We start from the raw sequence: 27,994 nt of genomic DNA, 5'->3' as shown, positions 1-27,994 counted from the left end.
GAAAGTCCAGCTGCCACGGTCACTGCCCCCCAAATGTTAGTGCCCTAGGTGACCGCCTAGGTTGACTAATAGGTTATGCCGGCCCTGCTGTTTTGAGTTTTAGGTTCAAAGAATCCCCAGGTGTCAAAGGTAGACTTAGTTAGTGTCAAGGTTAGTCTGATTTTGCTCGGAAGCTAGGAGTCCACAGTTCACTCCAGATTGGAATCAGGATCTTGTTGAAGGATTTGTGCACTACTTGATAAAGTTCGTGTGAGTTTTTAGTTATTAATGAGAGACCTGAAATCAGGCAGGATTCCTCATCATTTGGAGAATTGGTTTGAATATTCTGCACAGCGCTATATCTAACTGCAGCACTAAAACAAAAATAAAGGCATGTGGGGGATTGGATTTCTTTGGGTTGTTTTAGGGTTTTTGAAAGCATCTGTCAGCTTCTGCACTAATTTCCAATCAGGTAATTACTTGGTGATGCAGCGTGCCTACAGGCAAAGGCAGATCATGTTGGACACACTAGGGGAGAGGGTGAAAATTTCCTCCGGATGGTGTTTCTAAATGTATTAGTAAGTCAGGATAAGTTACCGCACAAGTTAAATACCTTTCCTCCCAGAATGAGAGTGAATGATGTAGTTTTCATCCATTTTTCACATGTTAAGAAAGGTTTGCTGTGAAAGTGACTGGAGCTACTTGAAATGAAGCATTGTTAAAAACTTATAATTAAAATATGTGACTACTAGACCTAACGGGCCTGATTCTGCTATTATTTGCTTGACGTAAGCCAGAAGTAACTGAGTTGAAACCTAATGGGCCTCGTACTTCTACCAGTTTTAAACACTGTTGACTTCAGAGGAGCAACTACACCCGTGTAAAGGTCTTAAACTCAGACTGCAAGCCCTTTTGAGGCAGGGACCGCTTTTTGTTATGTATGAATAGTGTCTAGTACAATGGAGTGCCAGTCCCTGATTGCAGCCTCTAGGTGCTCCTGAAATACAATTAATACATTTAATTAAAAAAAAGTGAGAGAAGAATCAGGCCTAATGGAACTACAGTGGTGTACAACCAGTGTGAGATCAGAATAAGTTTTCCTGTATCTTTTCAGCATGAAACTATCCATACTTAGTCTATCTTTTAAATTATTTACGGCTGCATTAGTTTAGAGTTTAAAGAAGAGCCGTGGGCAGTTTACACCACCTGAGGCTCTGTCCCCGTACTGTGCAGTCCACCTCTGCTGTAGCTTGACATTTGTCATGCCTGGAATTTTGCAGAGAAGTACTACAGGACAGAAATCTTTAAAAAATGTGGCTTGAGTGTAGAAAATTGGAAGGAAGTGACAGACCAGACCATAGTGTAGACAGTCATACGTTCATATTACACAGAGTATAAGTCAGGAAGGAGTTATTAGTATTTATTATTATATTTCTGATAGTGCCCACTATGTGCCAGGCATTTTTCAAGCACTCAGGAAGGATGGTCCATACTCTGAGGAAGGAAGGGGATCTAAAAGATGAAAGCAGCGAGGTACATATGCACCCTGCCTCCACTTCCTGGAGTGTCACAGGAGTATGTACCAGGGCTTGCTGTCCCTCAACAAGAACCAGCACTGGAAGACATTGATATCTAGGAGTGACCATTGCTCTGTAAGTGACACAGGTTTATCCTGCCATTCTGCAGCTGCAGCCTCGTACCATGCATTTGCCAATGGTGAGACGTTGAGGCAGGCACTTCTGCTGATTCTGCATCACTGGCGGTGAGCTCTAACCATCCTACAGGTCCTACCATCTTCAGGTCCAGTCCCTCTCTGTGGGAATGTGGCAAGCACCCAAGAGAATACATTCTGGGAACCTGGCACATCTAAAGTGAGGGTGTGATGAGGCGCCTCCCCTGCACTGGCCCTGAGAGGGTTAAAACCAGCCTAGGGAGGCAGCCAAAGGAGTGGTTGTAGGGGAAACAGCCAGTTAGGGTGGTGTCTGCAGACAATTAGAGCAGTGGCTGGAGCCGCCAGTCAGGGCCCAGCCAGCCCATATAAAAGGAAGCTGCAGACCAGAATGAGTGAGTCTCGTACCGGGAGCTCTAGGGAGAAGACTGGCTTCCTAGAGGGCTCTTGTTGGGCTGCCAGGACTTCCAAGCTTGAGGCCTTCAGAAGAGGGCAAAGAAGCTGGAGCCAGAGGCAGGAGCAGAAGGAACTGAGGCTGTGGGGAAGTGACCCAGGGAATAGAGACAGGGAGCTGGAAGGAGGAGGCAGCAGGAAGCTGCTGTTTGCAGGGTCCCTGGGCCAGGACCCCATTTAGTGGGTGGGCCTGCCCCCCTCCCACTAGCCACTGAAGGAGTGGTCCAGCTGTGGACTGCTAAGCCATTGTGAGGAGTGGCTGGACCCTTGCTGGAAGAGTCCTCCTGCAGGGGGAGAAACCGGATGGTGACATGGCTGGAGGGCTGTGCCACGAAGCAGAGGCCAAGAGGAAGGAGCCATAACAAGTCTGCAGGCAGAGTTGAGGACGGGACAGCCACCACCACCCGAGGGTGCACCCACTGGGGCTGAGCTAATTCCTGAATGCCCAACAGGAGGCGCTAGTGTGGTGAGTGACCCTGTAACAGAGGGGTCTGAGTTTGATTCTTAGGACATAATAGTTATTTTTGTTGGTGGGTACGATATGGCAGCCCGTAAGCCAGCCTGAACATATCAATCTCTCTCGGTCAGATTATCACCAGTAGAAGTCTGTCAAAACTCCCTTTGCAGAAGGTGTCTATAGCAGAGCACGGATCAGTTGGGATTGGGCTCCAAAAGTTCATTTCCACCATTGAGAATAAAAGTGATTAGGACAGAAGATGCTGCTGTGGGGAAAGAGTGAAAACTGGCATTAAATCAATGGTTTCAGATAGAAATGGCATAGAAAATGACAGTGTATCTGTTAGAATGTGATTCATGGTTTGATGATTATCAATAATAATGACACCTCTCACTTAATAGCCTTTATTTGAGATTAGCACAGGGACAAAGATTTGGCTCAAGTTCTGCTGACGAAGGTGTGTGTTTTCTCATTTGCGTTATGAGTGTGAAAGAAGGAAGTATGAAATGGAAAAGGGGTAAATTCCAACAGGTGCAACAATTGACCTTTCCATCACAGTTAATGAGAACTCTGGAGATGACCATGGAATTGGTGTGTGAAGTTAGATGTGCACCGGAGATGCTGGAAAAGGGATTATATTAGTTTATCCAACTGGCTTTTGGTATTTATTTACTAAGCACTGACATATTGTGCTGGGTGATGAAGTAAACGGAGAGGAAGCAACAGCTCCGTTTGAAGCAACAGCTCACAATCCAATAACCAAATCCTACAAAGTGTAACGTGGGCACAGACCTTTTCACCTATTCAGAGCCCCATTGGGGCTCTTGGTGGGAAAGAGAAGTCTGCCTGTACGGCACACCTTGCAGGACTGGGGTTTGAGTTAGAGAAAGGGAACAGGCACATCATATACGCAGTCATTGTTAGAGATGTTACTTTTTTAGAACACGTTTCTTTCCGTACTGGATTAATATTGAAAGGCTTCAAGAAGGAGAGATTTCACTGAAGAGTGAGAAGGGTCATGGGTGTTGAATGTTTGCCTGCAGGGTTTGTTCCTGGTTGAGTAACAGGGCTGCAAACTAGTACTTGAGAAAGCCAGAGAATTCAAAAGAGGAGTAGAAAGTCTAGTATTGGAAAATGATTGGTATGACTTCAAGTTTCTCTGTGTTAGTCAGCGTGAAGTCCTTATAGGGGTTCCCAAACTGGGGGCCCTGACCACTTAGAGGGTCACGAGGTGGTTCCGTGGAGGTTGTGAGCTGGCAGCCCCCAGCAGCAGAGCTGAAGCTGGCAGCCCAATGCATGGCCATGCCCAGGGCTGACAACCCCAACCCCACCATGCCTAGGGGGGTCGCACTCAGAGACTTGCTATGTGAAAGAGGTGACCAACACAAAAAGTTTGAGAACCACTGTATAGGTGAGTCCTTTAAATAATGCACACAATGAACAATGATCTCCCGTATCCAGGAAGGGAGGCAAAAGACACTTATCCCTTTGGCATCACACTGAGTTCTTTCAGCACTGTAATTGACTTTGCTCTTAGGGAAGAATCAGGAGACAGGATACAAGGGTCAACTTCAGTTAATTGGACAAATGCTATTGTCGTTCAGTGATCCAAAAACTGGCTGGACATAGCAGTCAGTGCCAACGTGGAGTTATCAAATACTTCAGTGTAAAAAAGCAGATAGGAATGTAATGATGTTTGCAGAGTAGGAAAAGCAGAAAGTATTTTCAGCTGCCATTTTGGAAGAACTTGGATCGTTAGTGCTGAGCTAATGGCTCTGAGGACCTGTCTAGAATAACAAGTCATCTCACTGTTATCGATCTGAATTGCTCCTTATCTTGTATCTGCTCATCTCCAACTAAATTGAAATGTGGAGAAAGAAGAATGTGTTGATTTTCTTCTGTAGTGATAGAGGAGGCCTATCAGGCAATACTGATTTGGAAAAGATTATCCATATGGAAAAAATCCTCCAGACATAATATTTCTAGATTTTAAAAACAAAAGTCTTGAAGAAACTCTGATTTCCCTTTCTTTCCCCAAGTCAAATGTAATCATCTCCTCCTTTAAGAGGAGACTTATCATCAGACCTCTTTCTTCACACTGATGGGAACTTCTGATATTATATTATCAATCTAGTGGGAAAAAACGGAAGCATATCTTGAACTCACTAGCTTATTATTTTTGTCCCTTTATTCTAATTCAGCAGGAGAGGAAAAAAATAATTCATTATTCTACAGGAAGAGATGGTCGTAGAATACTGCAGTCAATCATAGGACTGGAAGGGACCTCAAGAAATCATCTAGTCCAGTCCCCTGCATTCAGTACTTTCCATCAGAAGGAATAATAATTTTTGATTAGGGTTATTAGAAAAATTAGGATGGGACTGAAATGCTTTGTCGGAAAGATCCAGCATTCATAAAGGCAGTCAGTTCTACAGTTGATAATTAGCCTTGTTGCTGAGTAGAGTTAGAGCTAACTCCTAAAACAAAGCTCATCAGTTCAGATGTGTTAGCATCTGAAAAGTGTCTCTCTGCTTATTGTGCCTATATTGAATGAGTAGGTGCCCTTAGTCCATTTCCTGTTGGATGAGGGTTCACACCATACACGCACAAAAAAATCACTACATCTAAACTAGCTGATACCCTTTTTTTAACCCTTTGCCCCCTAGCATCAGGGAGTCTCTGATCCCCCATCTCAGCCGTCAGGGAGTGTCTCCCCCTACGGGATGTTCTCCAGAAGGAGCCATGCTGATGTCAAGAAATCTACACAGAAAGCTCTGAACCCCAAGAAGGACGTCCTGACCCTCCTCAAGCACCTCAAAGCGCTGCTGGATATTGTGGATGGAAGTGACCTGAAGCAATTTTTTGAGATCAACTATTCTCAGATTTACTTTATCTTCTATGAAAATTTCATAATACTGGAAAATAGCTTGAAACAAAAAGGGAACAAATCACAAAGGGAGGAGCTGGACTTCTGTTCTGTTTCTTTTTGAAACAACCTGCCAACCTGAAACATATTCTCACCAGTAACTGCACACTGCACCATAGTAACTCTAGCTCAGGAACCAATCCATGCAACAAACCTTGATGCCAACTCTGCCCACGTATCTACACCAGCGACACCATCACAGGACCTAACCAGATCAGCCGCACCATCACCAGTTCATTGACCTGCACGTCCACCAATGTAATATATGCCATCATGTGCCAGCAATGCCCCTCTGCTATGTACATTGGCCAAACTGGACAGTCTCTACGGAAAAAGGTAAATGGACACAAATCAGATATTAGGAATGGCAATATACAAAAACCTGTAGGAGAACACTTCAACCTCCCTGGCCACACTATAACAGACCTTAAGGTGGCCATCCTGCAGCAAAAAAACTTCAGGACCAGACTTCAAAGAGAAACTGCTGAGCTTCAGTTCATCTGCAAATTTGACACCATCAGCTCAGAATTAAACAAAGACTGTGAATGGCTTGCCAACTACAGAACCAGTTTCTCCTCCCTTGGTTTTCACACCACAACTGCTAGAACAGGGCCTCATCCTCCCTGATTGAACTAACCTCATTACCTCTAGCTTGCTTGCATATATATACCTGCCCCTGGAAATTTCCACTACATGCATCTGACGAAGTGGGTATTCACCCACGAAAGCTCATACTCCAAAACGTTTGTTAGTCTATAAGGTGACACAGGATTCTTTGCTCCTTTTTTTAACATCCTCCCTAAAAGAAAAACCTGAAGGGGAAATGTAAAAACACATATTCTGAACCCTTTTTCTCAGCATTTCTGACATCCCCCCTATGGCCAGAGGCTAGCAAAGCGCTTAACACAAGCTTAAGTTTATGCACATGAGTAATTCACTTGAAGTAATGGGGGGCATTTGTGTGTTGAAACATAAGTACCTGTTTAACTTCTTTGGGATTAGATTGGGGGCAAAATATGCACATATCCAATCATTAAAAGTAATCTTTGTTGATGCTAGTTCTTTTGTTCCATTTCTTGTCTTTTTCATTTGCCATTTGATAGTGATTCTCTATCCCTCTGGCCCCCACCCTGCCTTGTCTTGAAAGGATGAAATCTAATCCCTTCAGAAGTTCTGCAAGGAATGGTGATGTTTTTTCCTTTTGTTGCTGAAATTAGGAGCCAAGTTTCTGCATGTACATTAGATCCATCTGCAGCTGAAAAGCAAGAGATAAACCCACTACTGGTTCGTTGGAAAGAGACATTCTCTATTAAATACTTTAAAGATTCATGAAGCAACTTTAATTCCATTTGCATTTCTTCCTGGAGGCTAAAGCTGTCAGGAAACTCTAAGTATATTGCATAATCCATTCTGAAACTCAGCGTATTAATGTCTGCAAGCAAAACTCATTCTGATGCTTGCAGATATACAGAAAGAGGGAGAAAGAGACTAAGGGTATGTCTACATCTACAATTTTGCAGCGCTGGTTGTTACAACTGTATTAGTACAGCTGTATAGGGCCAGCGCTGCAAGTGGTGTTAGATGTGGCCGCACTGCAGCGCTGTTGGGCGGCTTCAAGGGGGGTTCGGGGAACGCGAGAGCAAACCGGGGAAGGAGACCAGCTTCGCCGCGGTTTGCTCTCGCGTTCCCCGAACCTCCCTGCAAACCGCAGGGAAGGAGACCCGCTTGCTCGGGGATTCGGGGAACGCGAGAGCAAACCGCAGGGAAGGAGACCTGCTTGCACGGGGGTTTGGGGAACGCGAGAGCAAACCGCAGGGAAGGAGACCTGCTTGCTCGGGGGTTCAGGGAACGCGAGAGCAAACCGGGGAAGGAGACCTGCTTGATTACCAGAGGCTTCCTCAGGTATGCTGGGATACCTGCTTATTCCACGGAGGTCAAGAAAAGCACAGGTAAGTGTCTACACTTGATTACCAGCGCTGGATCACCAGCGCTGGATCCTCTACACCCGAGACAAAACGGGAGTACGGCCAGCGCTGCAAACAGGGAGTTGCAGCGCTGGTGATGCCCTGCAGATGTGTACACCTCCTAAGTTGCAGCGCTGTAACTCCCTCACCAGCGCTGCAACTTTGTGATGTAGACAAGCCCTAGGAAAGATTTTCTTTCTCTGGTAATTCCCAGTGGTGTTAGCCCCTCAGAAAATGGAGTAGCTGAAAACGATTTGGAAGACAGAAAATAAAAGACTGGATCAAATGCAGCTGGAGCAAAAGAGAGCAGGGAAGGGAGGTCCAGATAAAGGAAGCTTTCCTTCTCCTTTTTTGCTTTGGAGTACCAAGGTTCATTTGCTTTCTGATTGGCCTGATTTTTAATGTGTCCTAGTTTTTTGTTAAAGTTTCTGTTACTGCCACGAGGTGTTGAGGTTGGTCTGTAAAGCAAACAGCCTGCATATGTTTCTGCAGCTGAATTTAGACTCTAGAACAGTGGTCCCCAAACTATGGGGCATGCCTCTGTCAGGGGGCACAGAGGAACATCTGGGGGGGAAGTGGCATGGTGGGGCCTAGGCCACCCCCATGGGAGTTGGGGTGGGAGTGCCACCCAGCCCTGCTCTTCCCCCAGCTCGCTTCTGCCCTGCCCCTTGCTCTGTTCCCGGCTGCAGGTCCCCAGCCCTGGCTCTGTCCCTCAGCTCTGGCCCCTGGGCCGTGGCTCGGGTCCCCAATCCAGGGGGTGGGCACAGACACATTCCTTTCATGGTAAGGAGGGAGCAAGAGGTAAAGTTTGGGCACCATTGCTCTAGCTATTGGAAGAAAGTTGGTATGTTGGGAAACTGGCATAACATGAGGGGGAAACTGCATGAAAATTGTTTTTGGGGTAGAGAAAATATTCTGGTGTTGAGCTCCAAGTAACATTAAGAGGAAGTCCCCTATGGGTTCCTAACCTGAGCTTTGAAATAACCAACCCAGAGAATATCCCCTAGCATTCATCTTCAGTTTTACATAAGCATACCATATTGGGATTTGGGGAATATTGGGTCTATGACAGGTGCAAGGAGAAGTAATTCATATACTTCAGAGCAGTGCTTAACCACAGTAACAACAAATATTTCCACTTTGTCTAGCTACTCCTGAAGAACGTGCAGTGCAAGAGCCATCATAAAGTGAGAAGATTTTCTAGTATGTTAGATCAGTCTTTTCATTTAGAGGCAAAACACTGCTTTCTAGAAATGTTCCATTAAAAGAGGTAAAAGAATTCATTGAAGGAAAGTTAGTATTTCAATTGACATCAATGACTCACTCCAACAGAAACCAATTTTATCTTAACAGAGTGTTTTTTAATAGTGCCCCACTGCACACCGCAAAATAAGCACTGAGACAAGAAAACATCCTCGTAAAAGTGAGCAAAAGAAATTGCTGTTAGATACTAATGCATTAATTTAAGCACCCAATCCAGTGAGAAGTAGAGGGATCAAATGGAGAGGTTTTGTTTTAGGATTGTGTTTGCTTGTTTTTTAATGTGGAATCTTAGCTGCCACTGAACTTGACAGCTAGGGTATAAAAACAGCTTGGTGCTTATGGTGTTTCAGGCCTATCAGTAAACCAGCTATTGAAAAGCTCAGCAAATGATCAGGACCAGAAGGTGAAGGAAGATTATTTGGATATCCCAGGCTAAGGTCGTCTGAGCCTTGCACTAGATTTTATGCGTCTATCATTTGCTGTGAGCCACTGTCATAAGTGGGACTGTAAAGTAAACAGAAATCGGTTTCAAACCAAAGTTGTGGCGAAGGTGCACTGTGAAGAACAAGGGGTAGCTCTTCTGTTTGGGATTCCCCTCCATGCGAGTGGCGTGCATGTAAAGATGTTACGTCTTCACTGGCGTTTCTCTTTTCCTGGGCTAGCTGTAGATTTTACAACACATCTCCAATTTATCTGTAATCTCTCCAAATCCTCTTTATCTCCCTCCTTCCATGGCAAGCCATCCCAGGTCGGCAAGGCAGGCCATCACAGCTTTGCCTGCTCTTCCGATCCTTTCTCTGCCAATAGCTCAAGGTGAGGAGGGAAATCTGAGATTGGTGGCACCTCTTTTTTGTGAGCTTTCCTTCCTTACCCACTGGACTTTGGGGAAGTAATTGCTCCATTTCAGGGCTAGTATAACTTCAGATGCTGTGTAATCTTCAGTAAACCTTTGGACCTGACACAGAGAGAAGAAACAACTCTTTTTAGTTTACTTTCATGAGCACTCTATTTACTGTACTTTTATGGCCCTGTTTCTGTGGTATCTGAGCACCTCATAAGTGCTATTATCCCCATTTTACAGAAATGAGGCTCAGATAGGCTACGTGATTTGCCTAAAGACACATAGGAACCCAGTGGCGGAGCAAAGAATTAAATCCAGCTCTCTCACATACTAAGTTAATGCCCTAACCACTGCACCATCTTTTCTCTCTAAGCCACTCAGCAGTCCTACTCTGCTTAAGGTTTATGAAACACCTAGGTCTCACTGAATCTGCTCAGAGGCTTAACGCAGATATTAACATATAATCACTCTCAAGCTAGCATTACATTACCTCACTGGCATAGTTACTCCTGTATCTGGAACTTTTGGCCTAATTCGGATCTCGCATGAGCATGACACCTGTATAATCCAATTGATTCTGGAGTTGCTCTTGATTTGGGAGCAGTGTAAACAAGATCAGAATCAGACCCATGATACCTTTAATTACAGGTTCTGCTATTCTATTGCATGCTTTCACTGAATACCCCGTGAAACCCTTCAAGGTGTGTGCAGGATCCCATGCCCATAGTGGGAAATCCAGCATATTACATACTTTTAAGCTGGCAACCCTGCGTGCTGCTACATTTTAAAATAATGATCCTGATTGACTTCTGATACATGTTGGTATGAGTGAAAGGAGAACTGGGCCCAAAGAAAGGCGGCTTTAACTAGTAGAACTTTTAAAGCTCTTGCAATACTCTGCTCTTGTCCAAGTTACTTTTAGACAACACCAGAATGCTCCTTACACAAAAGCTATGCTCAGTGGTCTTCTCTATAGCACAGATCACTGGCAAGTGGGCTATAAGTAGCTGTGGTAACACTGTAATCGATGACATGGCTGCCCAGTCTCACAGAAAAGAGAGTTGGGATGAGTAGAAATTATGAGCAACGGTTCGTTTTTTAAATTCATAACAGATTTCCAGAGGTTACCCAGCAGTCAAACCATTGTCATCCCCAAAAAACTAACTGCTAATAGTGGGGAAAGAAGTCATCATTATGCTGAAGTGATGAGCAAAGAGGTCAAAAAGTTTGACAAGAGCAGGAAAAGTCATTTCCTATGGTATCATTAGCTGTATTTTAGAGGATAGGCTCCATAATTGCTATGATAATTGCAAGTGAATTTTGGCTGTGAGAACACGTAGGTAATTTTTTAAGTTCATGTCTATGTTAGCTGGAGAGGTTTACAGTAAAATGAGGCAGAATGGTACCGCAGAAGGGGCGCTGACTGGGAGACATAGACGCTCTTCCTGGCTGTGCTGCTCACCTGCTGTGTGAAGCACCCACACCTTAGAGAGTGAGGGAGGTACTAGGGCAGAACAGATGCAGGCAGGGAGGACAGGCTTCATTAGTGATATGGTGCTCACCTGTTTAAAAAAAACCAACACTCTATCACAGCTGATGATAATTATTTTTCCAAGTTCCAATACCGATCCATTCAGATAAAGAGACCTAAAGGGCATTTGCAGTGCTGCCACCTGATAACTCCCAATAATCACTGTCAAACCCGCCTATTTGCATAGGGTGGGCATAGGGATGAGTATTTGGACTTTAAGGCTTTGGAAGCGTTGTATTTTGTTGCATTTCTTGCACTGTATTAGATACACTTTTTTTTTCTCTGACTGACCTCATCGCTGATACCAGTGCACAAAAAGGGAGCTCACAATGCTCAGAAGAGTGTGCCTTAGGGAATTCCTGCAGCAGATCAGCTGAGCTAGCACATATTTTCAAGTAAGCGTGGGAGAGGTTTCGCACTTTTTACAAAAATTCACTTGTTTTCCAATCCCACCAAAGTACTTTATTTCTGTATTTTCAACAGAAGCAATGAGTTTAATTCACAGCAATAACCTTATCTTGCATTAAATTCACTGTGCTGGTGTAGACAATTAGTCCACAACGTAGGTCTCAGTACCTGTCTATAAAAATGAGCATAGCAACTGCAGAGGAAATGAGAGAATGGTCTGTGGAGGGCAGGAATGAACCAGTATTTATTCCAGGCTTTCTTTGCTTTATCCAAAACTTCATTGAGGGAGTGATTTGTAAATATGGTCTCACAAACTGAGGAGATAAGTTTTGTGAATACGTCCATTTGTTTGCAAGCTGGACAGATTCACAAATAACATTTGTGGGTGCAAATTCTTGTTTGCATGGGAAAATATGGTGCTAGCTTGGGTATAAATGGGGTTCACGTGAAAAATATTGGGTATAATTTTAGATCTACTTTTAGGCCAGTAAAATATGGGGCTTGAGCCAACTTTCTTTTAAGTCAATTGACTTCATAAGCAGAAGTGAGTCATGGTCCGTAATGTCTTGTTTTCACCAATTTCTGGAGTCTTAGAGTAAAACATATAAATTGTAAAGCATTTCATTTTATATGAGATAATTTTAACCTTGCTGCAACTAAAATCCTCTACAACTTCTGCCTATGTGCAGGCACATGCAAATATATGGTTCTGTTGTCATTAAGGTGATTAAATGTTAGCAGCACTTAACTAGGTGATTTTTCTTCAGGGCTAAAATGGTCTTCATTCGTACCCAAATGGTGTGTACCTGGGGAATGCCGTTCATTACAATAGATCAGAATGAACAAGTACTCTGTGTCCAAATGCTGGGGAGGAGAGAGATGAAATCCAATCTTCTGCATGTTTAACATCTGTCTCGTACTGGGTTCTAGTTCTCGCCTTGTTCTCTCCAGGTGCAAACAGATGACCTATTTCGATGACCTGCCCCAGATCTCGGTGGTCTTTATTTTTGTAAACGAGGCTCTGTCTGTCATCTTGCGGTCAGTGCACAGTGTTGTGAACCATACCCCATCCCATTTGCTCAAGGAGATCATTCTGGTGGATGACAACAGTGATAACGGTGAATGTCGTTAACACCTGCTTTTTTTCTCTTAAGTCTTTTATCCTGTGTTTTGTAATGGGATTAAATTGTAAATTGAAATAATTTAGTTACTTCTAATTTAAATGTACTTTTCCAAAGTTTGAATGAAACAAGCCTAATCTGAACACATCTGAAATAGCTGAGAGGAGGAACGTCAGAAACCTAACTACAGTTTTATAAATAATGGCCCAAATCCTCAGAGGATGTAAATCCCTTAGCTATGATCCAGTTTGCATCAGTGGTGGATCTGGCCCAGCGACTCCAGGTATACAAAACTCAGTCACGCTGGCAAGAAGCTACTCATGTACAAAGTCCCATTGACTTCATTGAGACAACTCATGAGCGTAACAACTTAACTAACATGAGTAAGGCCGTACAGTAGAACTTAGTATATTTTATTCTCTTGCTTAAAATTCTTGACAGAAAATAAACCTTCACCAGAGTTGTCTATTTAAAAAAAAAAAAAAGGATCAGACATTTTATTTGATCCCCCAAACTTCCAGTTTTAGGACAATGTGTCGATTATTAGCTCAGAAGGTTAAATAAAACTATTATACTTACAAAGGAATTCAGAGTTGCTGACTTTCTTTAAGGTTATATTCTGTCTTCATTTACACTGGGATATATTGGACACATTTCCAGTGAAATGAATGGAATTGTTCCCAGTTTACCTTCGTGTAACTGAGATCTGATTCCAGTCCTGAAACTTTTATTTTTTTTGGTAATCAACAGCTAGTAATTAGAGTGCAAGAATCATACTACAAGAATACGCACAAAGCCAGTCTAATGGTAAAGTAATATAATTAACTAATACAAAAATAGCATGTGTGTTAACTAATATCATTTCTTAGAACTCAAAATGTAGGTCAGCATGATATTTGAGGTGTTAACAGTCATTATGGCTTAATTAGGTTAGTAGCTCTCTTAATAGATTAGAAGAGTTTCAATCAGCAAATAGTGCATTTTTCTGTTATGTTTTAGGTATTTTCTGCTTATTTCAAGCTCTGGGATGCATATCACATCTCAAGACAGCTCCACTTAGAATAAGATCTCAAGTGTCGCATTTTTTTGAAAGCCCAGCAATTTGAACCTTCCTGTATTCGGATATTTCTCTTTCTCAGGAACCTCAAAAGAGAAACTAAAAAAAAAAAAAAAAAGACTTGGAAGTACTTGATCAGATTCTGCTCTCAGTTATACCAGTGTAGGTATAGAATCATTTAGTGGAGTTACTCGGGATTTACATGAACGTAACAGAGCAGAATCTGACCCAGTGTCGCTGAGGCAGCTTTTGTGGCTAGTCTCTACTGCTGAAGATTAACCAGATCCTTTGATCTGTCTGGACATTGTTCCTATCTCTAACATAAGCCATGAGAATGGAGGACTCTAATATCACATAAGCCACTATAAGTTTATCTAGCATTTAAAAAAAGAAAGTATGGTAAATAAAATGTAGTGTAGTAATAATAATAGACCAGGCTGAACTTTTTGAAGTACAAAGATCTTTATTCATAATTAGTCCACTTATAAACGTATTGAAGTGAAGGCAAGTAGCATGGCTGATGAGTTCTGAATCACATGTAGGTGAATGAGTGGAAAGTGACACAGATGGGAAGGGATCTGTTTAGATATACAGTATCAGATTTCATTTTAAGAGGATGGTTTGGGGGAGAGGGCTTCTGAATTACATTTAAGTTCAAACCCTTAAATTTGGGTCCTGCTTCTGATCTTTCTTAAGGCCCAGTCTAAAGCCCATTGAAGTCAATGGAAAGACTGTTGACTGGTGTAAATCAAGAGTAACTCCACTGATGGCAATTGAGTTGCGCTGGTGGGTGGTCAGAATCAGGCTCACAGAGACTGTCAGAAGTTGTTAGGGGGCTTGCACAGTAATCATGATTTTGAAACTAATTGAAACTTGATGTTCTCTAAACATTGGACAAAATCCTGAGCAGTGCTGAGTCATCTTCAAATTCCCAAGTGGCCCAATACTGAGGGTCTTATTTAGGCAAAATGCCTATAAAAGTAAGTGTATAAAATCTGATATTAGTCCGGAGTAACACCATTGATTTGCATGGGATTACTCTGGGTTTATATCACTGTAACTCAGAACAGAATTTGGGCCAAGCCAAGACCGTAGAACTGGGCCCATGTACATCAGTGGAAGCTGCACATGCCTAGCACCTCTCGGAATAAGGCCAATTGTTCGGGAAACTCTCAGCCTCAGAATTATTTTTGTGTCCATGGGCTTAAAAATGTTTGTTCCAGGGTAAATCATATTTAAATAAAATATTATGTGGTGACTATATATTCTCAGTGGAAATCTCTTTTGATAGCGTGTGTGTGTGTGTGTGTGTGTCTTTTTTACAGTTGAGCTGAAGTTTAATCTGGACCAGTATGTCAATAAGAGATACCCAGGCCTGGTGAAGATAGTACGCAATAACAAACGGGAAGGACTGATTCGAGCCAGAATCCAAGGCTGGAAAGCAGCAACTTCTCCGATCGTTGGTTTCTTTGATGCTCATGTTGAGTTCAACACTGGCTGGTAAGGCATTTTGATGGCAACATGGATGTCTTTACATGCGGGATTTCCCACAGGGAGAGTATGCTGCAGTGCAAACAGCGGCGCTGTTACACTGCAGGCTACTTCCCAAAGCTTGTAAATGAGATTTTCTCAGTGACGGGAGCCAAAGAATTCCAGTGATGAGCTCGCTCTAGGCTTGGGAGCGTTAGCAGTTTAATTTGAATAATGTTCTTGGTTGTTGCAACATTACAGAATGTTGAAGTCTCCTGCAATGGTTGCCAGATCCATTAAGGACTGTCATTCTAGCTCCTATGCAGTTCAACGTACAGGGAAACAATTTGCATGGAAATCAATCTGAGATCCCTGAAGTGAGCAAATGGCGAAAAACCGCTAAACAAGTTCTGTGCTCAAGGACATTTTAAAAATAGATTGTCGAGTACTTTCATTTCATTGTGTTTTGTTTACTCTCCATTGTTTGTAATTTCCTTCTAGAAGCTTGAATATAAACATGATTTTTTTCTATATATTTTCTTGCATTTACATTTTGGGGGAAAATTGAATTATTTCCTGTGTTTCTAATGCATCTTGAAAACAGTATGCCTCTTTTTGTTTGTTTTCCAAACCAACAACTCTAATGATGTGAGCATAGCTCTGAGTTTAATGGGCTAGATTCTCAGGTGGAGTAAATCTTTGAAACTCCATTCACTTCAGTGGGGTCAAGCCAGATTACACCAATATCTGTTGTGATATATAACTCCTGAAGAACCAACAGAGAGAGCACAAGAGCAGAAAACACTATTTTGGCATAAGTTACGCTGAACCTTACAGTGTATTTCTTTTAAAAGAACACAAATTGGCAACAGGATTGAGTTTATTAAGAAAATAATCCATATGTTAATGAATTTCCCAATAGGTAGCACTGCTGGAAGTAGGTTATGAATGGACTCAGCTGAGAAAGGACAGCTGGGACATATAGAGTGAATGTCTTTCCAAAAACAAACAAACAAACAAGGAACTAATTGTTGATTAGGAAACACCACTGTGCGGTTAAGTGTTTGTGTTTTGGGGTCTGGGAGGAAGTTGAAAAAAAACAATACCCAGAAAGTAGCTCTACGTATAGCCAAGGAGTATCCTCTGGGAGACGCTTGACTGCAACCGCCCTGTAGATTTTGGGGGGCAGTTATTTTTTGTTGATACTTTTGCATCTCACAAGTCTTTATAAAATAAAAGCTGCAATAAAATAAGCTCTGTCGCACTGCAGCTGATGGGACTTTTCTTGAACTATTTGACACCAAGGCACTACAATTACACAGAGAGCGATTCCTGTGCCTGTGGTAACAATGTTAGACTAGCTCATGCTTTGTTTTTTAACCAGCGGATACACAGTGTCACTTCAAGTGATCTTGGTTGTCAGTGGGAGGCCATGTTGGCTACTGAACAGGGCAGAGGCCTGGGTTCTGGTCCTGACACTTAGCCTATCTGAGCCTCCGTTTCCCTTTCCATACAGCGAGGAAAATGGTGCTGATCTCCTTTGTAAGGACTTTGAGATCTACTGCTGGAAAAGGCTGTGTAAAAGCTAGGTGGTGTAACTACCCAGTAAGAGGGGGTTGTTGTTGTTTTCTTAATGCTTGTTGTTTTGTAGTAATGTCATGGAGGATCAAGGTCAGCCTGGGCAGAACCTAATACAGTAAATGAGACTGTGTTAAGGTGACTAGATGTCCCGATATTTAATCTTTTGTTCCGCATCCCGATCAATGTACGATCGGGATGCCATTTGTCCCGATATTCAGGTAAGGAGGCGAGCGGGAGGGAGGCAGCCAAAGGGGAGGGGAGGGAAAAAATTGCAGCCAAGCTCCCCACTCCATGCCTCCTTCTCCCCGCTCCCACCAGCTCCCACCAGCACACCGCATCCCTGCTTTGCCCCTCTACCCAGTGCTTTCCACCGCCTAAAAGCTGTTTCGTGGCACTTAGTGCTTTCCAGGGGGGAGGAGCGGGGACGCTGTGCTCTCAGGGGAGGAGGTGGAGAAGAGGCAGGGCAGGGGTGAGGACTTGGGGAAAAGGGGTGGAATGGGGACGGAGCGAGGGCAGATGCTTGGGTGGGAAGAGGCGGGGGGTGGGCAAGCACCTATCCAGCCGAGGGGAAGTTGGTGCCGTCGGGGTGAGTGGAGGTTGGGGAGGGTGAAAAGGCTAGTGAATGGCGGGCGGGCGGGATGAGGAGGCAAGCGATGGGTGGGGGACTGAGGAGGGATGCAGCAAGCCAGCAGGAGACCCGGGGATGAGGAAGGGCGTGGGGGGGGGGGGGGCTGAATGGGGAGGGGGCAGAACCTGGGGCAGAGTGGGGGCAGAGCCTGGGAGGAACGGGACTGTGTGCGGGGCTGACGGCACCCCAGTGTGTCCCGATATTTTAGTGTTGTGATCTGGTCACCCTACTGTGTGTATACTATTTAAAAGCCTCTATGGAGCAGCGTACCCATTCTGCTATGTGCTTAACTCCCTTTATTACCACTCAGTCTGAATCTGCAGCTACTTTGAGAGCATTGCCCCCTTTTGTGAGAGCTCTGCTCAGGCAGTCGCTGCAGAGTCGAAAGCAATCAGAGTAGCAAACACACATCAAAAGGATAACTTATCCCTTTGCTTCAGAGGCACAAGTGGAGGGCAACATCACTGCTACTTTATCTTACTCCTATTCCCGCTCCCCTTCAAATCATGGACGTGTCTACAACCATCTCCACCACTGATGTAGTAGCCATTCCCGTTGCTTTTCCCATTCCAGCCGATATGGACTTAAAGGAGCTTCTGTCAGTCTATCTTCCTGCTTCATTTTTCAAATGGAGTTACTGTTAAGTACTTCGTGTGTTACTCTCACCCCTTATCAAGACAAGGAATGGAAGATTCCAGCCCTGGGATTCAATCCTAAATCTTTCACATGCCAGAGCAAGGCACTACCCCATCTACATTCTCTCGTTAAGGTTCTGGTCTTGTAGGAACTACTTTTTCCAGATTGCAAATCTATAATAATATGCTCAGATGGCACGTGAGTTGTTTCCATTGAGACCCTGCATACCTTATCTTTTTGAGGTGACTGAACAGAAAACGTGGCCTTTCCCGCGGAAAAAAGCTCTGGCTTTGTGCTCAGTTTGTGGTGTAACCAGCGAGTGGTGTGGCTATAATGCAGTCTGCTTGTGACTGGCAAAGGAGAGTCTTCCAAGTATCACTTTGGGAGATAGACTGGTGCACAAATGTAAAGAAACCCACCACAGTGAGAACATAAAGGGGGAACAGAGTAAAAAATTGCCCCTTAGTGATGAAGGGCCAAGTTCAGCCTTGGTGGAAGTGGGTGCAGGTCTCTTGACTTCAGTGAAGTTGCACCAGCATACAGGGCCACCCAGAGGATTCAGGGGGCCTGGGGCAAAGCAATTTTGGGGGCTCCTTCCATAAAAAAAGTTGCAATACTATAGAATACTATATTCTCATGGGGGCCCCTGTGGGACCTGGGGCAAATTGCCCCACTCCCCCCCCTCCCCCGGGCAGCCCTGCCAGCATAAATCAAGCTGAATATGGCCAGAGGTTTCAGAATTGTGGAGAACAATCGGGGGCAAATATTTAAAAGTCTGATGATCCTCCCGGATCTCTCTTCGTCTGGTTGTTGGAGACATATTGCTGCTTTCCATTTGAGGAAACTAAGGTTTCTTTTAATATATTCTCAATTGGACTTCTTTTCCCTTCCCAACTTTACCCTGTGTTATTGTCCCGATCCTGGCTCAGTCTTCAGTAGATGTAAATAGATTCAGTGGAGCAACAGTGATTTACACCAGCTGAGGAACTGACCCCTTGTGTGTTTCTCTGGCTTATTAATCAAGCCGTGCTACAGTACATGTTATGAGACAGTCCATCACGTCCTCAGTAGACACAAGGACATGGCAACTGGCTGCTAAATGGTCCAGCATAACATTAACAGAATAGCACTGAAAGGAAAAGAGACTTAAGTTATGTGAACAGATTTTTTTGGGGGGAGAACGTCAACATTTTTGGCAAGGGTCAAGTAAATTCCAGTCTCTACTGTTGACACTCAGAGGATGCAAGACTGAGATAGTAAATGTACACTAGGACTTAATCACACCAGGCTGGTCCCTGAATGTCATCAAAATAGAGCATAGGTGAGAGTCACAGTTTGATTCAGCTGAAGTAGCCAGTGATTTGGAAGGCAAGTCTTTTATATTAATCAGGAGAAAGATGATGAGACTGTGACTTGGATATTGAACATAAATGATCTCATATGTTTAAACACTTTTTCTAATCAAACAAAATGAAAATGAAGTGGTGGTGTGTATTTTAAAGGAAAGCAAGTCATTGATGATATTAGTATGTGAAATGAATATTTGGCCTTAAAACAGAGCAGTGTTATTTGTCTCTGGGCCTTTTTTACATCTTCATTCTCTCTATCGGGTCTGTACGGTATGTGGTTACTGCATTTGCAAACATCATAGAATTATGGAAATGTAGGGACCTTGAAAGGTCATCTGATCAAGCCCCCTGTGCTAACTCAGGACCAAGTAAGCTTAGACGTCCTGATAGGTGTTTGTCCAACCTGTTCTTCAAAACCTCCAGTGATGCGGATTCTACAACTTCCCTCGGAAGCCTGTTCCAGAGCTTAACTACCCTTATAGTTAGAAAGCTTTTCCTAATATCTAACCTAAATCTTGCTTGCCGTGGATTAAGCTGATTACTTCTTGTCCTACTGTCAGTGGACATAGAGAACAATTGATCACTGTTCTCTTTATAACAGCCCTTAACATATTTGAATACTGTTATCAGGTTCACCCTCAATCTTCTTTTCTAAAGACTAAACATTCCCAGTTTTTTTTAACCTTTCTTTATATATCTGGTTTTCTAAACCTTTTATCATTTTTGTTGCTCTCCTCTAAACTCTCTCTAATTTTATCCACGTCCTTCCAAAAATGTGGTGCCCACAATTGGACACATTATTCCAGCCGAGGTGTGACCAGTGCTGAGTAGAGTGGGACAATTGCCTCCCGTGTCTTAACCCCAGAATATTAGCCTTTTTCACAACATTGTAGATTCTTTTTCAATTTGTGATCCGTTACACCCCCAGTTCCCTTTTAGCAGCATGAACACCTAGCCAGTTATTCCCCATATTGTAATTATGCATTTGCTTTTTCCTTCCTAAGTATACTTTGCTCATCTTTACTGAATTTAATCTTGTTGAATTCAGACCAATTCTCCAATTTGTCAAGATCCTTTTGAATTCTAATCCTGTTCTCCAAAATGCTTGCAATACCTCCCAGCTTGGTATCACTTGCAGATTTTAGAAGTATGCTCTCCACTCCGTTATCCAGGTCATTAATGAAAGTCTTGAATAGTATCGGACCCAGGACTGACCCCTGTGGTACTTCACTCGGTATGTCCTCCCAGTTTGACAGTGAACCGTTGACAACTACTTTTTGAATCTACAGTCTTGATGTAGGAACTCAGAATAATTACATATTCAAGTTATCCTTGAGTTGATAGGTTATTGTTGTTATTAGGGTTGAGCCAACCTGAAAATGGGCAATGAACAGAAGGTTCAGTTTCTCTGTGAGGCTGTTGAGTGACCACTAAGCTTCTCTGAGACAGCAGTGCAGGTTGATCCATTCCTGGGTCACAGCGGTAATATCCATGTTTCCAACTACAGAGTCAGCTGGAGGATCTGAAAACCTTCAGCTTTTCACAGTCATTTGTTGTTTATGGACTTTTCCATTCTGATCACCACGCCAGTGTCTAAGCTCCTCACAGATATCCATGAATATATCCACACAGCATCCCAGTAAGTTCCCAATAGGAGAACTGGGAAATTGTGACTAACCCAGATTCACACAGAAAATCTGTGGCAGAGCTGGGAATTGGACCCACACCTGTTGAATCCCAATCCAGTGGCTTAACTACAAGCCCATCCCTCCATCTCTGTATCATTATTGTTCAGGGCTGCATCGAACTACTGGGTTGTGGTGAATCAGTGTTTCTGTACTGGGGAGTAAATCAAACTTCATTAATGATGGTTTGTTGTTCTAATGACTGGTTTTGAATGGAACCAAAGAGTCCCAGTGGATTGAGTCACTGATTGATAAAGGTGAACATTCCATGCGAACTCATGACTGAAAAACTCAGCATAGACCATCTTTAATTGCTTATCGTGATCTCGCCAGCACAGGGCTGGTTTACCTTCTGCACAGTGACTCGGCAGGTTGATTCACAGAAAATCACCATTGTGCATGGTGTTTTCCATTATAGTGCACTGCACCATGGTGTAGACTTTTGCAGCATAACTCTCCCAGGAGACTGAGTATAGTCTTGTAGGAGGTAAAAAATAGGCTGAAAGCTGGCGGGTCAAATTAACTATTGAATTATTCAAATTGTGCTGTGCTTAATTGCTACATCTTTTGCATCTTAGGTGCTGAAATATATTAGTGCAGGCCAGAGATTTTCTATTGACCCATTCCCCATAAGAGTTTCTTTAGTGTGAGCTGATACTACTTCTGTGGCAGAAATAAGTGGAGAGGACTGGCTAAGAGGGAGGCCATTACCATTAATTCTCAGATGGAACTTTCAATTAGAATCCTGCAATAATTTCACCAAACAGTTCTTCTGTAAAATTCCACCTTCCCTGCAGTAAATGTTCTTCTTTTTTACAGGAACTCAACGTTAATCAATGGAAGTCAGCCTGCAGGGCTGAAAATCTCTGCAAAACAGATGGAACTGTTAGGTCCAAAACTGCAAATACATATGTGAATACCCAGGGCCAGATCCTTGCCCTCATCCCCTCTGGCTGCTCTGATCCATAGCCAGAAAGCCAGTTACTGGGGCATTCTGCTAAAGGGGAATCCCCAGATGGCATAGAGGTGGATATACTGACCCAAAGCCCCCTGCTACTCAGAGCTTCTTTTACAGGGGGAGGGAGGGGCTGGGGGCATGGCCCAGGCAGAAGGGGCATGGCTGGAGTACTTTCACTCAAAATTTTCTTGGCTGCTGGTGCAGCCCATTGAGCACTATGGCAGCTGGATGCAACTCAGAAGAGCTATATACCAGGGTTGGGTGGAAGCATAAAGCCAGTGATGCTCCTCACTCCCAGCTGCACCAGTTTCAGCACCAGTGTAGCTTGGGGATCTGGCCCCCACAGGCTCACAAGCTTGTATAAGAGGCGGAGACTTCTTTACCTTTCTGTACATTTGGAATTCCCCCGCATAAGTTCTGTGGTCTCAGGTCCCAGTCAATTTCTGGATGCCCTAGGGGTATGTGGCAGGGAATCAGCCTATCTGTGTTTGATATTTTTTTCTCTGCTTATGTCTTTTAAAAATTTCACAGCTATTTCTCATTTTCCATCTCCCTCTCTTTTTATAGGGAACACACACATAGCAGGAAGACACAGGAGTAAAATAGGCTTTGAAAGAAGTTGACCTGGGAAGAGTAACTGGGAACAGAGAGTTCTGGTGAGATAAGGAGGGAAAGTCAAGGGTGAGATACTGGGAGAGGGCCGCAAAAGAATAGGATGCACAGAAGTTACAGGATGATGTCAGTGTTTTAACAATGTAACATTGTGTTGAGCCACACACAAAGGGCCCTCAGATGCATCGTGCCGCTCGTGCTCCGGCCCAGGGGAGTTGTGCAATCACGTATGAGAGAAGAATTAGGCCCACATCGTTCAGTTGTGTCTTCCTGCAGCTTAGTGGAGTTCTGCATTCACTCTATATATGCCAACTTTCTTTCCACGCCTTCTGTGCTTTTTATTTAGATGCACCCCATTTTCCAATTAAACAACACAGTTAATTGTATTACAAAGGATGTGGAGCATAACATAGCATCCCATCTTTGAGATGGAGCAAGAGAGAGTAGGACAACAGAGAGGAAAGAACTTGAATTAAGTTATTGAGGAGGGGGGTCCATAAAGAGTGCGGGGATCCATAAAAGGAGACATAATGGCTTGCTTTCCATCATAGTTGTGTCTAAGCCCTAAATGGAGTTATGTAGTACTGTAGTAATTAAAGTGCTAGAGAATGGAGTGTTGCCATAAAAAGTAGAGGGGTAAAAGGAGTTCATCAAGAGATTTCAATATACAAAGAGACCAAGAGAGCTTAGTACAGTAGAAAGGATCCGGGACATGAGCTATGTATCCTGTTGATCTGTAACTAGCGCAGCCCATCTTTGGAGAGTATCTCCAGAAGCAGGTGTTTTTTTACAGTGTAGAAAATATGGATCTTAATGAAGTTAGAGGGAACCAAGCTTTCAGTATAGCTTTGTGGGGCCCCAGGTCTGGGGATACGATTCGAGACCTGTTGTTTTATACATGAATGTGTAGTGCATTATGTTGTGCTGGGATTCTCAAAATGTACTTTAAAGGAAGGAAAAGGCTGATTTCCTAGTAATCAATAACTGACCTGGAGACAATGCTGAGGCTGTTTTACTCAGCCACTTTTATTATTCCAGGTCTGCTTTTGTGGGGACCTGCAGGATGTTATAGAGATGTTTTTCACCCTACTATAAAATTCTGCTTCTTAACAATCTTGGGCAAAAAGCTGTGGACCAAATTCCACCATCATTTGAAACCTGCATCACCAGAATGAAATCAATGAGGTGATATGGCATGTCTAAGGACAGATGTAAAACCTATGGCTCTTTGGTTCCCAGTTGTGAAAAGCCCCTTTATGCTCACCCTTTGCTTATAGCACCATCCCTCTATAACTCTAAGATTGCAAATAGAGAGTTCACAGTAAGTGTGTACTTTGCAATGCACTTATTCCATAAGGAACAATTGGGAACTTCTCCAAAGTAATTCCTAGAGTACATCTTTTAGAAAAGAAAATCTAATCTGGATTTTAAAATAGTCAATTATGGAGAATCCATCACAACCCTGGTAAATTGTCCAATGGTTAATTACCGTCACTGTTAAAAATTTACACTTTATTTCTTCTCTGAATATGTGTAGCTTCAATTTCCAGCTGTTGGATCACATTACACCTTTCTCTGCTAGACCGAAGAGCCCATTATCAAATATTTGTAGGTACTTACAGACTGTAATCATGTCACCCTTTAACCTTCTATTTGTTAAGCTAAATAAATGAAGCTTGTAGAGTCTATCACTGTAAGACTTTCTTCCAGTCTTCGGAACTTCCTCAGTACTTCAACCTTATTGAAAATCAACATTAGTGGTCCAGCAAGCCCTCAGCCAGCTCTATAAACAGTCTTCAATGCAAGTTATCTGGAACTGCTAATTTAAAAATGTCAGGTTATAGTAACTTCTGTTTAACATCTTCCAGAAATAATAGTGGAATGGAAATAGAGTTATTATCTTCATATCATAGAATCATAGAAGTGTAGGACTGTAAGGAATCTCGAGAGGTCATCTAGACTAGTCCTCTGCGTGAGACTGTATCATTTGTTTTTCCCCAAATACAGAATATTCATTAAACACTTCTGCCTTTTCTGCATTATTTTTGATAATTCTACCATTCCATTTATATCTAGTAATGGACCAATTCTTTTTCTTCCTGATATATTTAAAAGCCACCTTCATATTGTCCTTAACTCTGCTGGCCATAGATTTCTCCTTATGTCCCTTTGCTTCCCTTATCAACTTTCTACAATTCCTGACTTCTGATTTATAGTCATCACTATCAACTTCCCCTTTTTTCTATTCAGTATATATTCTTTTTAATATTTTTTTACAACTGCCTTCACTTCCCCTCTAAACTGGACCAGCTTTTTAACAAACACAGCCTTCCTCATCAGTTGTAAGATTCTGGCTTTGGGGGCATCTATTAAAGTATTTTTAAATGATTTCCAATTATCACTCGTACTTTCCTGTTTAAATTCCTCCTCCCAGCTGATTTAGATTATTTTTTTTTAGCTTTGTGAAATTGGCCCTATTAAAGCACCACACATATATATATACTGGTCTCAACTTTATTTTGCATGCACATTACCAACACTACTGTTAGTTTTTAGTTCTGTGATCAGTTCCTCTTTATCTGTTAGGACAAGATCTGATAAAGTATCCCCCATGTTGGCTGCAACACTTTTTGAATGAGGAAATTATCATTTAAAATGTTTAGAAATTCCAAGGATGCTTTCATTCTGGCAGCATGAGACCCTCCAACATTGTCACTCAAATTGAGTCCTCCATGATTGCACGGCATCTAGAAAACTTCTTTTTCCAAAGCATTTATCAGTCATTTAGGATCAATTTTGTAGCTTAATGGAGTACATGTTTCAGACAGCAGAAGTGTACTGAAATTACTTAGATGAATAAAGAGAGAAGCATACAGCATATGCCATGTGGGCTTTTGAGATTTATGAGGCAGTGCCAGCATACATACGGAGGACAAGCCAGAAAAGCAGCTCTAACTATTCATCTACCTAAACAACGTAGAATACTTACTGAAGCATCCTCATTGCTTTTCAGTGATGCAGACAAGAGCTATTCAGATTTGGCAACTAAACAGTTGATCTTTAACTCTGAAGCAGGCGTGTTCTGCAGTGTTCACTCTATTCTGGCTGGTGGGCTGCAGGTCTGAAATCTCGAAGGGCAGGTCAGAAAAGCTGAGAAAGATGTCAGGTGGAACAGATTGGGAGTTTCCTCTCTTCTCTTGCAATGCGAGGAAATGATTTTTTTGAACTCTCTGAGCACTTAGTTACTGCACAGACATACCTAGGGTAATATTTATTTGACTATCTTAAATGGAGAAATGTGTCTCAATAGATTTATTGTTCTATGTACAATAAAATATATTGCCAGTGAAATTTAAGACTGCATATAAAATCAAGGGGAAAACAAGCTTTCTGTTTACACAGATTGTTTTTCTAAAAATATTTGAATGACATTAACACCCCATTATGCCAGGCACTGAACAACCATCAGAAACACAGTCCCTGTCCCAGTGAGCTTAAAATCTAAGACAGAAAAGCGTGGGAGAGCAAACAGGCACACACAGGTGAAGTGACTTGCTCAAGGTCACAGAGCAGGTCAGTGGCAGAGCCAAGAATAGCACCTGCATCCACTGAGTTCCAGTTTACTGCCCTGTCTGCTGGACCATGATGTCTCTAATCTGAGAATATGCTGAAACTACTTCTAGACCAGTGGTTCCCAAACTGGGGTTCATGAAGCCCTGGGGATTCGCAAAATGTTACAGGAGGTTCTCGGGAAAAGAATCCCTAATGGCGGACAGAGCTGTCCCTAGGGACTCTAGGCAGCACAGGGCCAGCAGCCTGGAGCCCTTGGACTTCCAAGAGCTAAGCAGATCAAAGCAAACATATCTATCACACTGACGCAATTTAAACTTGAAAACTCCATATAAGAAACGGAAAGGGAGGTGAATATTTTTTGCTGTTTTTTAAATTAAATAGGCAGCTAGTATTGCTTGTAAAATTATTATGAAGAACAAGTTTAAAGCTTTGTTGTAACGTGCATTGTTTTCCTGGACTGCTCAAAACCTGAATGCTTGTGTAGGAGGAACTCTTTGAGTTGGCTTCTTAAATCCCTTCCTGCTGTTCCACATCTGATATTCCTTGATGAAACATAGGAGTCTTGTCTTATAACAGGCTTATTCAAAGTGATACAAGCTATGAAAGAAAGATCTTGGAAGAGTGTTGCCATTTTCATAATATAATAAAAATACTGTAATGATAAATAATAATTAATACTAAATAGCGTGTAATAAGCATGTCATAAAAACAAATTTTATATTTACAAGATCACTGCTTTTATAATTTATACTCAGGTAAAGGAGAAAAACCCTGGAAATATTCATTTTTAAGAGGGGGTTCGCGAGACTTGATGTGTTAGTGAAAGGGGTTCATTGGCTGTTAAAGTTTTGGAACCACTGTTCTAGATTATATCAGCTCAGAACTATTTGAGATGTGAGAGGAGCTGGAGATGTACTGAATGAATATTCAGATGGTGTAAATAGGCCTCACTCCACTGAAGTCCATCGAGCTACATCAGTTCACAAAAGCTCAGAATCTGGCCTGTATCATATTTATGATTTCTCTTGGATCACATGTTTTTATTTCTGTGTTATGCCTTTAAAAACAGCTGCTTGATGTCTGCGGGTGGCCTGACTTTCTTAAAGGCTATATTATAGTCTTGCAGCACATTGAAGACCTCACTTCGAACCTGCTTTATCAGTGCTTTGGGTAGAAGCTGTTGTTTTTAGTGATGTAGCTTTGTGAAAAATCAGGCTTTCCAATAGTTTCCTTTTGGCACCAACTCCTTGACAATCTGACAAACCTGGAAGAATATAAAGCATATAATTCCTGTTCCCACTGATTTTCCTTTAGCATTTGACGTGCTGTGAATTAGCCACTATCAAACATAGATTGCTAACCTATCCAGTGATAGACAGACTTTTACAATAGGATTAAAGTGATTTTTAGAGGAGCCAATCTGATCACAGTACATGCTCCGACCCCACCCCTGATGTTCTGGACCACGTTACAGACTTCTGCGATACTTTGGGCCAAATTCTACCTCCTGATTCTTGAGTTAACTCTCCTTGTTTTTCAGAGAAGTCTTTAAATTTGAGAGCCAGCTCTTCAGAAGAACCCAGCACCTGTAGCACCCGTTGATGTCAGTGTGAATGCTCATCGCCCTTTGAAATCAGGCCCATAATTTTTAAGAAGACAAAAGGAGTAAATGCACATGCACATCTATATTCAGGTCAATCTCAAGGTTTTGACTTTGGGGAAAACAAGCAGCTTCTTGGGCACTGTTGATCAAGTCCACAGTCTGGATTTGCACATTCCTGTTGATGATTTATGAAAATAAGAGATGCTTACTGAAGCCTCTTCTGCAGTTGA

The 27,994-nt window shown here is 42.6% G+C and overlaps 1 protein-coding gene across 3 annotated transcripts in view; it reads left to right on the top strand.

Moving 5' to 3' along the window:
* Nucleotides 1–27,994, top strand: part of GALNT9 (polypeptide N-acetylgalactosaminyltransferase 9) — a 205,036-nt gene that overhangs the window by 60,213 nt on the left and 116,829 nt on the right. For all 3 annotated transcript variants that reach the window (XM_030583466.1, XM_030583467.1, XM_030583468.1), the window contains 2 exons: nucleotides 12,443–12,609; nucleotides 14,995–15,169. In XM_030583466.1, the coding sequence (XP_030439326.1) occupies nucleotides 12,443–12,609; nucleotides 14,995–15,169 (342 nt within the window). The remainder of the gene's footprint in view (nucleotides 1–12,442; nucleotides 12,610–14,994; nucleotides 15,170–27,994) is intronic.

The sequence above is a fragment of the Gopherus evgoodei genome, chromosome 13 (genome assembly GCF_007399415.2).
Source record: "Gopherus evgoodei ecotype Sinaloan lineage chromosome 13, rGopEvg1_v1.p, whole genome shotgun sequence".
Taxonomy (NCBI): Eukaryota; Metazoa; Chordata; order Testudines; family Testudinidae; genus Gopherus; species Gopherus evgoodei.
This window is presented reverse-complemented; position numbering and strand designations above follow the sequence as displayed.